General features: G+C 42.5%; 1 protein-coding gene across 2 annotated transcripts in view; it reads right to left on the reverse strand.

Annotated features, from left to right (window-relative positions):
• Positions 1-14,930, reverse strand: part of EPS8L2 (EPS8 signaling adaptor L2) — an 88,276-nt gene that overhangs the window by 53,399 nt on the left and 19,947 nt on the right. The window contains exons 2-3 of one of the 2 annotated variants that reach the window (XM_028735163.2): positions 4,362-4,425; positions 3,702-3,757 (exon numbers count right to left, since the gene is read on the reverse strand). The exons of the other annotated variant lie outside the window; for it this stretch is intronic. Coding sequence (XP_028590996.1) covers positions 3,702-3,757; positions 4,362-4,405 — 100 coding nt within the window. The 5' untranslated portion in view covers positions 4,406-4,425. The remainder of the gene's footprint in view (positions 1-3,701; positions 3,758-4,361; positions 4,426-14,930) is intronic. 2 annotated transcript variants of the gene reach the window in all.

A 14,930-nucleotide genomic window follows, 5' to 3' on the forward strand; every position in this document is an offset into this window, starting at 1 on the left:
CATAGTCCGTTTTCAGTGCTCTGCTCCTTGCCTGTTTCATCATCATCATCACTAGTGCCACTCTATGAATAGCCACAGAACAATACAAGCAGCAAGTGCCTCCTGTATTTATTTTCTGTATCAACCTCCTGCAGTTGATTTTGAATTATTAATAAGCACTTTGTTCAACGCTTCATCTAGTAAACTAAGCACTGAGTCCTGCAGCAAAGGAGGCCTTTAATGCAATGACTACTCAGACAGAGGTCACTTGGTAGTGACAAAATATCTAGGGGTAAAACTGTGGGCAAATTAAGGTTTCTGTGCAGTGGCAAGTATTTCCTGCAAATAATTTGCAGGCTCTGCAGCCTATAACCCCATAAAACCACTGCTGCAGCCCCACATGATGCAAGTGGGCAGGGCCAGCCCAAGACGTTTTGGCACCTGAGGCAAATGCCAAAATAGCACCCCCCCTCTCCACCAGGGAAGAAGTGGTGAGGGAAAATCTACATCAGGAGCAAGGTGGAAAGAAAGATCTACATTGGGATCTGCTGTCCTGGTGCATCCTGCAGCCTGAGGTGGGCGCCTCACCTTGCCTCATGGGTGGGCCGGCCCTGCAAGTGGGACTATTCTGCTGTTGGTAATAATTGCAAGGGAAAGAAGGGGACTTTACCAGGAATCTTGTCTATTATTTCACACAGAATCTTTGTTAAGTTCCCATGGAACTCTAGAGCTCTGCAGTGTACAGTTTAGAACCACTGTCTGATATCTGTACTCATGTTAACATTCAACTGCAATTTTCCTAAACTAATAGTCACACTTTTCATAAATACCTGTCACATTCTCAAAACATTACACACAATTTTGCAGGACTGCTGCTGGCATTTCCTAATGAGGTATTTTATGAAGATCTTGGAGTTGAGGGGATTTTATTTAACTCAGTGTTCTTTAAATTTAATTGTGTGTTTATTGTCTGTTCTATACTCCTGTTGTAAGTCACCATAAAACCATTTTGGGTATATGGTGATGAATCAATATGGATAATAATAATATGTGCATACAAGTCAGTGTGTCGCTCCCAACTCTTTTGGTGTACACCAGAATGCCCTGTATGGCCAAGTGATCAAAGCTTGACCAGGCTCACAGTGCTTTGTCGAATGCATTCCTTGATCACCTTGGGTGATGTGAGAATCCTGAGGGAAGAGTAACAAGAGGGCCCATTCATCTCCAGATCTCAGGTGCCTTTAGGAAGCATTGCTTCCTTAACCTTCAGAGCTCCTATAATCCTTGTTCCCTCCTCCCACAGCCTAGAATGAAGAAATCTTGTCACGCATAATCTATTTGTATTTTAATTCAATAAAGATAATAATAATACCAAGTAAATGAAAACAGAACCAGGGAGAGGAGGGAGGACCATAGCTCAGTGGTAGAACACCTGCTTCACACAGAAGATTCCAGTTTCAAACCCCAGAATATCAGAGCGGGAGTGGGAATGTCCCTTGTTGGAAACCATGGAGAGCCCTGGACAATAATGAGCTAGAAAGACAAACGGTCTGGCTCAGTAAATGGCAGCTTCCTAAGTTCCTCTGATGGCTTATCAAAAGGGCATACTGTATGACAACAAACCTATTTACTAGTTTTAAGGAATTATTTGATTCTGTTCTGTTTAACTTTCATTTGAGCATTTTAATGCTATATATATATCTATATCTATATAAAATAATATGTCTCCAACTAGCTAGCTAGCTAACAAAACATTGGAGCTCATAAATTCCAAGGTCATAATAACCAACTGCATACACAACAGCTGACTGCGCAACTAAAATTCAGCTGAAATTCCTCATACTTGCAGAACCTGACCTCCAGACAATAGATTTTTTCTACTGATGATCTGGTTAGACAAGATACATTTTTCTTAATACCCTGTTTGTCCTGCTTTCTACTAAGCAAAGAAAGACGGTCCTTAGCAGACTTCGGTTAATCCGGCAGCATCAGAAAGCAAGTTGCTCAATCTATCGTAGCTAGCTGAGTGGCTCATACAAAATAGATTATATCAGGAATCACAGAAGACACAGGGGGATGAAACCAATGTGCTACTCATGTGACTTGACTGCCTATTTGTCTTTCTGTCCCTACTTCAGATGAATCACTACAAGCCACTGTAAAATGCTAGCATCCTCCCCACCTCCAGCAAAGAATAAACTATAAACAATGATGCCTTAGGGCTATGAGTAGCAATCTCTTTGAAAAAATATTAGGAGTGTCCCACCAACAGAAAGAAAGCAAGTTGGCGATTATGGCTCCCATTCTCACTCTCTTGACCCTCTTCATCATCATAGGATAGAAACACATGTGGGAGGACACTGCTTGAGCTTACCTGGCCGTCCAGGTAAAGGGAACAAGAGCTGGGAACTACCACAAAACAGGGGGAAAGGCTGTCTGCCTACCCAATGACAGGGCTGATATCAACAGAGATGCAGGAGCGGGGAGGCAACAAGATGAAGTAGGTAGGGAAGTTTGGCTTGGTTGCCCTGGGAACCACGACATGCTGCTACAGCAAGAATAGGGAGTCTTGTGAGGGAGGAGGAGTTGGAAAGGCTTGCTCATGACAAGTAAGGCCGCCTATAAAATGGGCAGCCAAGTCAGTAGCTAGGAAGAATTTCACCTAAGGCAGGTAGTAACAGCAAGAGGCGGTATCCCAGAAAGGGCCTGACTATGCCAACCATTAACACCAGGACAGCCTATAAAACCATTGCTGACAACAAAGAATTTGTTTGTCTAAGGGACCTCCTGCCATCTAGAACACTATTGCTTGCAAGCCAATTCTCTTTTACACATTTGAAAGGATGTGAGTTATTTTGAAGTTACACAATATCTAATTAAGGACCATAATCCATTAAACTGTTAATAACAGCAAACATTTCTGTCTTAAGCTGGTCTGGGAACTCATACAGTTTAAAGAGTTCATTTTAACTCCATAATAAGTACACTTCCAGAGAGTCTGACGCTCAGCTAATACTGTGGTGGCAACCCTCAACACTCCAGCCATACCCCAGGCGAAATGGTGGCAATATTAATGTAAAACAAATGGTTTTTGTTTTTAAAAAATGCTCTCAAGGAAGGTGTACAGGAAAGTGTTATGGTCCTGCTTGGCAAATCCACAAATGTCATGGAATGGAAAAATGGAGGAAAACACTGGCTTGAACAGAAGAAGAGACTGCAGAATCAGGCCAGCGGCCCATCCTTCTTACAGTGGCCCACAAGGAGCCTGTGGGAAGCAAGAGCACTCTCTCCTTCTGAAGTTTCCAGCAACTAGTGTTCAGAAACACATTGCTTGCAATAGTGGGGGTAAAGCATAGTCACAATCACTGATCATATCATGACTGTTATTTATGCTATGTCACTTCCCAAATACCAGTGAGTTCCAGAAGCAGCAGGTTCAGGAATGTACAGGGTTACTTTTAGAACAGAGGGCCTCGGAAACCTGCTGCAATCACAAACCTCTGACCCCTATAACCCTCCAGTGTTGCTCCAACACCTTTCAGAGCAAACAGAAACACTCCGCGCAATGGCAGTTTCGTGACTCACTGTAAAAAACCAACAAAGAATATTACTTCCCCACATCGTAAAGTTAATTCTCACTTTCCAACACACAAACCTGGGATCTGGCATGCTATACTGTCGCAAATTTTATTAATGTAAGAGTGTGAATTATAAGAACTTACCATATAAATCCTTTGCACTCATTTTGGCAGCTCCATCTGCTTTCCCCATGCTACCACTGCAAAAGGAGAAAGCAGTTGTTAAGAACAAGCCAGGGTTTAGGATGAGAGCAGCTTAAGAGCAAGTGTAGTAAATGGACTAACAGAGTCCTGAACAATGTTCAGTCCAATTCCCCAACCCATATCTACATAAGAACAGGAACAGACCTTATATACTTAACTGATTCTCCCTCCCCATGTTCAATAATTCACTAATCTGAGAGTTCCAATGATTATCTGAATGTGGGATCTCTCCTAACTCTGGATATTGAAACACTTTCATCTTGTAGGTTCAGTACTCAGGGTAAGGCATAAAGGAGAGCCTATGTTACAATAATACTCCTGTTGTAAGTCCACTTCATCGGATGCATAAATGAACATGCGTGTCATAGGAAATGACAGCTCCACGGTACCACAACCCACCCTCTGAAAAGTTGTCATCTGCATATAGCCTTAGAGCACTTTTCTTGGAAAATGGGAGCCTTGTATATTGTAAAACAGAAAGCAAATGAGGGTGGGGGGAGAGGGACAGGCCTATAAGGCTCTGTCACATCTCATTTTCTCTCTCTCTTACTAAAATTTGGGGGGGGGGGATGAAGGTTGCTTAATCTTTAGGTTTCTTACTTTGCAGAGCCTGGATGGCTGCTTGTTGATCCCTTGTGGCTCATACTGCTTTCAGGGCATTCACCTGCAACAGATAGGCATGGTTTAGTTGAGACTGAGAAACTACAGCATTTATGTATTTGCTTGATGAGAGAGAGAGAGAGAGAGAGAGAGAGAGAGAGAGAGAGAGAGGAGCGCTGAAGGGAAAATGTATCTTTATCAGTGCGTTCTGTCTTGAGAATCTGATGAGGAGCAGCAGATTTGCTATAGGGTAGTAATATATTCAGGGCTTTTTCCCCAGCTGGAGCTCCCCAGAGCTCAGCTCTGGCACCTCTCAGGTGGGCTCCATTGCCATTCTAAGAGAACAATGGAGAAGTTAATGGTGAGTTCCGGTACCTCTTTTTCTAGGAAAAATAGCACTGAATATATTGTCTACTTGTATATGTGTACAGAAATCAAATTTTAGAAAGTGTCATGAGTTTCCAGTTATCTGTCCTTCCAAACGGAAGCCACACTCTACTAATTTCTGCTTCCGGAACGTCTCCCTCTCCCACACTGTATTCCAGCCTCAGTTATAGAAATATTCTTAAAAAGTGACAGCAACTTTGTTAGAGGTAAATAAGGTGGTTAAGAAAAAGAGTTCATGCTCTAATGCAGTGTTTCCCAACCGGTGTGCCGCGGAACGTTGCCTTGTGTTCCGTGGGAGGGAGGCGGGCGACTTGGGCGGCGAGAGGCGGGGCGGCGGCGGCGAGCACACGCGGGGCGGCGAGCGAGCTCCCTCCCACATCCCATCGCCGCTCGCTTCGGCCGGCCTACTGGAGCGAGCGGCGATGGGATGTGGGAGGGAGCTCGCTCGCCGCCCCGCGTGTGCTCGCCGCCGCCGCCCCGCCTCTCGCCGCCCGAGTCGCCCGCCTCCCTCCCACGGCACACCAGCCTACCTCCGTGTGCCTTTGCCCAAAAAAGGTTGGGAAACACTGCTCTAATGTATTATGTTTTTCATTTATCATTATTGGAAGAAGGCAGGACTGCAGCTCAGTGACAGAGCAGACACTTTACATGCAAAAGGTCTCAGGTTCAATCCCCAGCCTCTTGTTGTAGGGCTAGGACAGGCCTCTGTCTGGAATCCTGGAGAGCTGCTGCCAGTCAGTGAAGGCAGTATTGAGCTAGATGGATCAATGATCTCACTCAGTATAAAGCAGCTTCCTTTCTTCCTGCTTTACGGCCATATATCACAGTGATCCAATGACATGACTAGCCCAGGTATTTCAGCTCTGAGGGCAAGAATTCCATAATCGTAATTTTACGGAGTGTAGGCAGCACAGTTTGGCACACCACAAATTGTTGATGGAAATGGCACACGGATTTTAATTATAGACAGTGTATGCATATTAGCTATGGCTGCCCAGTTAATGGTGCGATTTTGATGAAGCTTTCCCTCAATGTAAACAAGTTGGGCACAATGGAAGTCAACTTTTCAAAGGCTTTTTGCTTGCTACAACAGTGTCCAAAATCAATCATGCATGGGAATGGCAGGATATTGGTACACATCTTCTTCCTCTTTCTAGTACAGCTGTTCCAGTTGTTTTGTAAAATATTTTATTATTCAAAAGCATGTGATCTTTGAACTCATTATTATGGCATATTTATTTTCCATTCACACTGGTTTGTTTGCTGGGTGTTTATACATCTTCCTGTTAATCATTCCTTCCTTCCACACTTCTGAATGCATTTCCACGTCACCTTCCTAACCACAAAAATTTAAAGTTTCTTTTTGAAATTGGATTTGTTGCGCTGGTGCTTAGTCCACACATATATTTCCTGTTTAGGGAAGTTTTTAATGTGTGACATTTTAAAGTATTTTTAATCTTTGTTGGAAGCTGCCCAGAGTGGCTGGGGAAACCCAGCCAGATGGGCAGGGTATAAATAACAATGATAATAATAATAATAATAATAATAATAATAATAATAATAATAATAATTAATACTACTACTACAGTCATACCTCGGGTTACAGATGCTTCAGGCTGCATGTTTTCAGGTTGTGCACCGCACCGAACACGGAAGTACCAGAAGGGGTTACTTCTGGGTTTTGGCGCTTGCGCATGCGCAGAAGCACTAAATTGCACTTTGCGCATGTGCAGAAGCGCTGAATTGTGACTCACGCGTGTGCAGACGCGGCACTGCACATTGCGAACGTGCCTCCCGCACGGATCACGTTCGCAACCCAAGCATCCACTGTACTACAAAATACTGACAGTCTGGAGGTGATATTGCTTTATTTACAATAATTTTGAAACTGGCCTCTACGGAATGAAAGTGGACTTTCTCAAAAATATTATTATTAGTATAAATGGTGATAGTGAAACTAAAGCTGAATGGTGTCTTTGAAGAAGAAAAAACACACAAAGGAGCTTAGCAACACCAAATTACAGGCTACTATTTTAAAATTTACATTTTAAGCAAATATTTTTAGTGTCAGACATTTAACCTAACAATACCATCTATAAATACATAGTAACAAATTTATTTAAAGGAAATACATTCATTTGGATACATCTCACATGAATCCCAAGACTTGATTTGACTTCAGAGAAACCAACAATGAATGAGTAGGAGGCTACATTACAGGCGAAACAATGGTTTTTTCTGAGGTGTCATAAACATAGTAGGCAGGAATCACTTAATGAGTCCCATAAGTGCAATTCTGTGCAATGAATTCTACTTGTGTAAGGGGTCTTCCTCCCTCCTCCCCCTGCACATGTCCTGCAATATTGGGATTGGGAAAGTGGGGATTATTCTGTCTGGCAAGCTGAAATCACAAGAGTGTGACGTCGAATTTCTCCCAATATGATAAATGCAGCGCTGCCCATAGGCCTCCTGCTATCTTCTCTGCCTATGGGTTTATTCCCATTTCATATCACTGCAAAATCTGTTTGACCAGAGATGACAGTGGTACAAAAGAAATTAATGTATGCAGCAGGGTGAAAAGGATTTGAGTGACTGTCATACCCACCTTCAAGCCTCTTCAGCCTAAATAGACCAAAAAAGGACACAGAGGCCCACTCTATAATTTATGCTAGAACCAGATGTTAAACTACCTGACACCTGTGAGACAATGCCATGCTATTCTTAGAAGCTTGTTAATGAATTCAAATTGGAGAAAATAGACTGGGGGGGGGGGACTAGGAAAATACATATTTGAAGCTAGAAAGATCAAATAAGATTTCTAACTTGAGCAGATGAATGTTTTCTAAAGGTAACCAGGTTACAAAACAAAGCAATACCACAGATATATTACACAAAGGAACAGATACTGGCTCCAGTAAAGAGGTACAGCCTCCTTTCTTGCTATTTGCAAAATGTTTATCCCATCATATAGTCTGCAAAACCATCATAGGAACAATAGTTTGTAAAAAAAAAATAATGAATGTCTGTCTTGCTATTACTATGACATTATTTGGAAATAATAAATAAAGTACCTCTCACTAATTTCAAGAAAGCTTTAAGGCTTAGCATAGCAAGCATGACAGTCTATAGAACAGCTAAACATATATACTCAAGAGGCAAGTGGGGACACGGACACACACACACACACACACACACACACACACACACAGCCCTGTTCCAGGTTAGTGCTAAGAAAATGGTAGTGTCACTTGATTTGAATCAGCTGATCAAATGATCTGAATTTTCTCCCCATTTCTCTCTCCCTCCCCATCTTTTGTTAAATCATTTCTCCCAAAGAGGTGTTTGTTGTGCCTCACAGCAACTCTGTGGGAGGAAAACAGGCTGAGAGCTAGCCAAAACCATGAAAATTTTTGAGTAGCAATTTCCAAATACATAACAAGGAAATAATATGAATTTATTAGGATTCAACAACCGGGGTTTCAACTTACCTAATCGCTGTGCCATGCTGGCTCTTCAAAATGAGATTATTATTATTATTAGACATACAGTGCCCTCATCTGCATGCAAAATATGGCTTAGCACAAGTGAGTAAACATGTGTGCTTTCAAAGCGGAGGTTGTGGCTGATCCCCACAGACTTTTTGCTAAACCATAGCTTAGTACAGAGCAGCAACATGATGACCAGGGAGAAGCAAAGCAGCTGCAATCTCTCCAGGAGTCCACACGCTGGCTTATTTGTGCTAAGTCATAATTTAGTCTAGCATTACTTGTGAACTGGGCCAGTGTTGGACCAAGCTTAATGCATTTTCAGAATACAGGATTGGCATGTTGATATATTTGGAGGCTATGCTTTTTTCAACCAGTATAAAGCAACATCTATCCATGTTAATATTATACTATTAATACTGCTAACACTACCCCGAAATATATGTGTGTGTGTTTATGTAACTAATGCTTACCACCACTATAATTACCCAAATTTATGACATATAGGCAAGGTGAGGTGGGTGTAGGCAGTGGGACAAGGAGTAATCTAGGATCTGTCACTGTTGCTGGCACTGAGTTCATCTCCCACACCAAGCTCATTGTATTTGAATGCCAATTTGTTTAGGTGGTTCAAGCCTTCCAGTTTGCTGCATCGTAAAGTGCCAGCACTGAGTTCCCTTTCATTTCCTTTTGCTCAAGGCACCTCAGTCTCCTGGAATCTCTCATTGTCTGCTTTATGGGTGTGATCAGTTTCTTCATGTTTCAGAAGGTGAGCGTGAATGCTTCAAATCTAAAGTACACTGAGTAACCTGATGAGTATATGATAATTCGGATCCCTCTCTTACCATCTTCACCTGTAGTTATACTTCCAACATTTGGCGCTTTATACTTTAGAGAAAAGGAGTAAGAGGAGACATGATAGAGCTGTACAAAATTATGCATGTGGTGAAGAAAACGGATAGAGTTAAATATTCCTCCCTCTCAAAATGCTTCAGCTCGGGGACATTCAATGAAGCTGGACGTAGGGAGATTCAAGACAGACAAAAGACACCTTCCTGCTATGCACATCACTTCTTTGCTTTCCCTGTGCCTTCAACCACTCCCAACCCCCAAAACTCCTATTCAATAAGCTGCCATCTATGCATGTGCAGTGGTCGTCTCCAATGTACACACCTTAACTGATGTAAAGTTCTGGAGAACTTGGAAACTTGCACATTACTTTGTACCATTTTATCAGGACAGGTATAAGTTACAAGTATAAGTAACAATTGTTTTCTCAAAAGTTATCTTCTGTGCCATGACAATAAATAATAGTATTAAAAAACAAAACAGAACTGGAACTATAGTTAAAGTCCATAGAACAGAACAGCCCCTCTCCTATTCAGTTTCTTCCATGACCACTCATTAAAAGAAAACCACCCCATGGAAGGCAACTTCCACACAAACATACAAAATCTACCTCGCATGGCAATCCAATGCTTCTTATTGACTGGGAAAAGAGAAAAAAAAGAATTTGAGCACATGCATACAGGCGCTGCTCCAAAATCAACAACTGATTCAATGATGCAGCAGAAGCAGAGTGTGTTACTTCTGGTTTCATCCTTTGCTGGTGGAGAAGGCTTTTGCAGAGAAACTCTCAGCTCCTCTGAGGCTTTCCTACATGTTTGATGCTTTAGATAAGAATGTGAGAGTAGCAGAAGCCTAATAATACAAGGCTGTCACTGGACACTTTAGCCATTAGATAACACATGACACTGTCTTTTCAATTTAAGAGGATAACAAAGCTCCCTCTGTTTGGTTTCCAGTTCCTAACATTTCTCAGAGTTAATTCAGAGCAGGAGGGAAGTACTTGGATAGCCATTTAAAGTGGGAAGCAGCATATTAATTTACCAGCATAACTGGTACCACATGGATCTAACCTGTATTCCAGGGGTGGAGACCCCATGGCCACCCAAATGTTGTTGGACTATAACTCCCAACATCCCTGAATACTGTCCATGCTGGCTGGGCCTAATATGCATTGAAATCCAACAACATTTGGAGGGCCGCAGGTTCCCCACCCCTCTGTAATACCTCACTCCAGCTACAATGGCACTTAAGGGAATAGCCCAGGAAGTTCAGCTTTCCCAATCCTGACACCTGAATCTAGGCTCCTGCTTTCTGCCCTGCCTAAAACAATAGGTGCACTGAAAGACAGACATGGTAATGCTGCAACTCCAGGAATAAAATCCATCAGCTGAAAACCACAGACTTTTTTTTGTCCTTCGTGAGGAACAGAGGAACGCAAAAGTTCACTAATCTGTAAGAAGAGTGGTATTCAATAATCAGCAGCAGGCCAAGAGCATTTATGGAACCTGGGCCAACAAACAGGAACCTGGACGTCAGACAGGAAAAGAAGGGTGGACCCTGCTGCAAAACTTGAAGCAAGCACACCTTGTTCTTGAACATAAATTTTTCACATTGCAGACATTCAGCAGAAGACAAACATGACGCTAAAAATAATGCAGCCTGATCAGTTGAGAGACACCGGATACCTGCAGCCAACACCCCCATGTTCAACTAAATCTAATATGTAGGTCAGAATATGGTTGACAATGCTAGACAAAAGGCTTAGCAAAAAGGAAGGCATTATATTGGTATCCATATGAAGAGAAAAATAAGATAAACAACTATTTCAGATTGAATGCCCTCTCAGGACCTCGTCATGCTATCGGTGAGCTTTCTCTCTAGAACCACTAACTACAGTACTTGGAAACCAGAAATAAATCATTATCAGTTGCACTTTTGGATCAGACCAAGGATCTGTCTAGACAAGCACCTTATTTGCAACACTAGTCAGTCAAGTGCAAGGACATGAAGGCAACAAGCCCTTTTCTCTATAATGGTCATCCAGCTGATTGGGTACCAAATCCGGGCCTAAACCCAAACTGGGATGGATCCAGGTAATCAGTCTCATCCAGGAATGCCTGTAGTTGTTCCACTATGATCCACTCTACCACCTTCCTCAAAAAGGGAGCATTTACGACTGAGCAATAGTTATTATAAGTTGAAGTAGGAGTAGTATTGTTTTAATTTATTCCTTGCATTTCACCCCAAGGTATCAGGGTGAGTTACAACAATTTGAAATGCAAGCTTAAATACCTACAATTGCCTCCAGAAATAGTTTAAACATGCATTCACAAAAAAATAGGGTGGGTCCTAAAATATTGCTATTACACTCTGTTGGGCCCAGGGCTGGTTTTCTCAGGAGTAGACACACTACCACCTCCTTAAGGTGGCAGGCAGCACCCCCTCTTGTAAGGAAGCATTCACCACTCCCTGGACCCCCTGCCAATCCCCCCTACCCCTGCTTGATTTCACTAGTTATGATGGGCAGGGATTGAGAGGTCACATATTTGGGACATATCCTGCAAGCACCCTGTTCCCATTATCAGGCATTGTAAACTGCATCTGACCCCACAAAGCTGGAGGAGATGTCGCATTTAGGTACCTCAGCTGGAACTGGAACCATAACAATAGCATCTGAATCACTTAAGCAACCTTAGTCTCAAAATGATGGCCCAGGTGACTGATGACTGGTGAAGCAAATGCAATCCTGTACATGTCTACTAAAATGTCTACTAAAATGTGAGACCCAAATGGGAATAAGATTTCAACGTTAATGAGTTCAAAATCCAAAACTAAAACACTGACAATCACAAGAGTGAGGGAAGCTCTAGACATGCCAATAGCTGCAGCCACAGTTTATATGAAATTTTTAGAGTAGTTGGAAGAAATTGGGAAGTTCATTACATATTGTATTTGTTACAGGCTAATCCCAAACCATGGACAGCCCCATGGACTGCAAGAAGATCAAACGTATCCATTCTTAAGAAAATCAGCCCTGAGTGCTCACTGGAAGGACAGATCGTGAAGCTGAGGCTCCAATACTTTGGCCACCTCATGAGAAGAGAAGACTCCCTGGAAAAGACCCTGATGTTGGGAAAGATTGAGGGCACAAGAAGAAGGGGACGACAGAGGATGAGATGGTTGGACAGTGTTCTCGAAGCTACCAGCATGAGTTTGACCAAACTGCTGGAGGCAGTGGAAGACAGGAGTGTCTGGCGTGCTCTGGTCCATGGGGTCACAAAGAGTCAGACACGACTAAATGACTAAACAACAACAACAAATCCCAAACCAAGAGCACAGCCACAATTTTTTGGTCAAAATGTGAGTTTAAAACAAACAAACAAATAAAAAATTTACCTGAGCATGCCTGGGTAAATTTACCTCCCCAAACAAATAATATGCACAAAACATAGCTACTGCTTGTGGTTTGTTTGGAAACAATTCATGAGCTGGGGAGAACCAGGGAACATGACAAGCCAGGCTGCGCCTGGTTTCATCTGCCACTGGCAGAGAAAGGGGGGGTGGATGCAGCCCCCCTCGGGTGTCATCTGTGAGGGAGGGGTGACATTGCCGTGCTGCCCCCCATGGACGCTCACTGTGGGCAGCTAGCCCCCCCCCCCCAGTGTACACACTCTGGGTGCCGGAGCAGCTAGCTCCGCCTCTGTCATCTGCACTGCATCAGGAGTGGAGGAAAAGTACCACAAAAGCTTTTGAGCAGCATACACATAAAACCATAGATTGTTTTAAACCAGGGGTCAGCAAACTTTTTCAGCAGGGGGCCGGTCCACTGTCCCTCAGACCTTGTGGGGGGCCAGACTATATTTTGAAAAAGAAAAAAAGAACGAATTCCTATGTCCCACAAATAATCCAGAGATGCATTTTAAATAAAAGGACTCATGTGAAAACATGCTGATTCTTGGATCGTCCGGGAGGGATTTAGAAGCCGATTGGGCCAGATCCAGCCCCCGAGCCTTGGTTTGCCTACCCATGTTTTAAACTATGGTTAATGTGACATGTGAACTAGGCCTATGTCAATAAAACCCAACAGAAATAAACATTCAGAAACTGAACAGTTTTCAGCATCAAAAACATTCATACTAGTAGCCAAAGGGGGAAAAATGTGAACGATTGATGGAACAAAAATACCCGCTAGTCACTCAGCATGAATGAGTGTATAAATAAACCAGAAGAAAAGATAAAAATAGTCAGTATCTAGAAATCTGCTGGAGGAAAATTGTTCCAAAAGAAGAGGGATTAGGGTTTCTCACACTCTGTTTCTCAGTTCAGCAGACCAAAGAAGGAGGTCGTCCATACTTGCAGATATTTTTGGAAGTCTGAGCAAAAGTAAACAAATGGGCTTCATATAAAAGCTGGCTGTCATTTTCTGGGATGAAAAAGACTCTGTAGAAGAAGAAATGCCATATTGAAATGGTGTGCAACATGAGTCATTTACTTTTGGTTTGAAAAAGAAAAGAAAAGAAACAACTTCACTTTCCTCAGCCTGCCTGGGAATAACGCAGCAGCAGTTTGGAAAAGATTTCATAATGTTTTCCTCTTGCCCAAAGCTGTTCAAGGTTTGGCTGTGGAGCTTTTCCTTACCTCTCTCCAAAACTGTGACTAGTGAAATCTTTCGCTTCTTTTGACACACACAAACCTATCACAAGGAACACAGCAAAGAACTTCAGGAAATGATATGCATTTTGGATGCAGGCAGAGCTCAAAGGTTGCAAGGTGGGAGAAAGGAATAGGATGAAAAGCTGCAAGCCTTCTTGGTGCAATTTCTTTGGCCATATGTCCTGCTTTTTTCCTCTTCACCACTATTGCCACACACACCTCAAATCCCCTATTACAGAAGCAATTTTAAGAATATACTGCATTTATGTCATTGCATCTATGTGCCCACTCACCATTCATACTCATTTGTCTCATTCACAATGAAATTCCTACACAGATATCCTATGTGATAATCCTGCAGATCTGAAATGTGCTGCTGCATGTAAATACGTCTTAATGCCAGTAAATCAAACATGGCGACAGCAGCTGTGTAGCACAGTCCTAAGTATTTCATCAGAAATAAGTCCTGCTGAGCCTTGATTATTGATTAAAGCCCTATATAAGGCATTAATAATGTAATTGCCTTATTAACAGCTCTGCAGCAGATATCTTAACAAAGCTCTGAAGCAGTGCTTCTCCTAGGGCAGGGGAAGAGAGAGAAAATCTGGAGGCGGAGTTGCACTTTAGGGGACAATGCAGAGTTAATTTATTCTGCCTGAATGCAGTGTAAGTGCAATTAAATGCAGGCATGGGAAAACTTTGCCCTTCTCAGTTTTGCTGAACTATTAATCCCAGCCCCAACAAGCATGGCGAACGGACAGGAATGATGGCAGTTGTCGTTCAGCAACAGGTGAAGAGCCAAATGTCCCCTGCATTTGGGCTAATCCCATAATAAGTGTACTCAGGATTGAAGCCTCAGTTTTCTTAATGCCATTCAGTATTGCATCAACTGAATCATAATATGTTTTAGAAGACATCCAAAGGTAGCCCCGTTTAGAGAAGTTTTTAATGTTTGATGTTTTATTGTGTTCTTAATATCCTCTTGGAAGCTGCCCAGAGTGGCTGGGAAGGCCTGGCCAGATGGGCGGGGTATAAGTAATAAAATTATTATCATTATTATTATTTGCTTATTTCCCACATATAAAGTATCCTTCTAATGTTCCATGTTCATAAGTCTGTTTATTTGAGCTTCTGTCCATTTTTCCTCCTGAACCGCTTCAGCATCCCACAGTGAAGTTGTGACAGATGAAAGGGT

This window comes from Podarcis muralis, chromosome 1 (assembly GCF_964188315.1).
Source record: "Podarcis muralis chromosome 1, rPodMur119.hap1.1, whole genome shotgun sequence".
In the NCBI taxonomy this organism is placed as follows: domain Eukaryota; kingdom Metazoa; phylum Chordata; class Lepidosauria; order Squamata; family Lacertidae; genus Podarcis; species Podarcis muralis.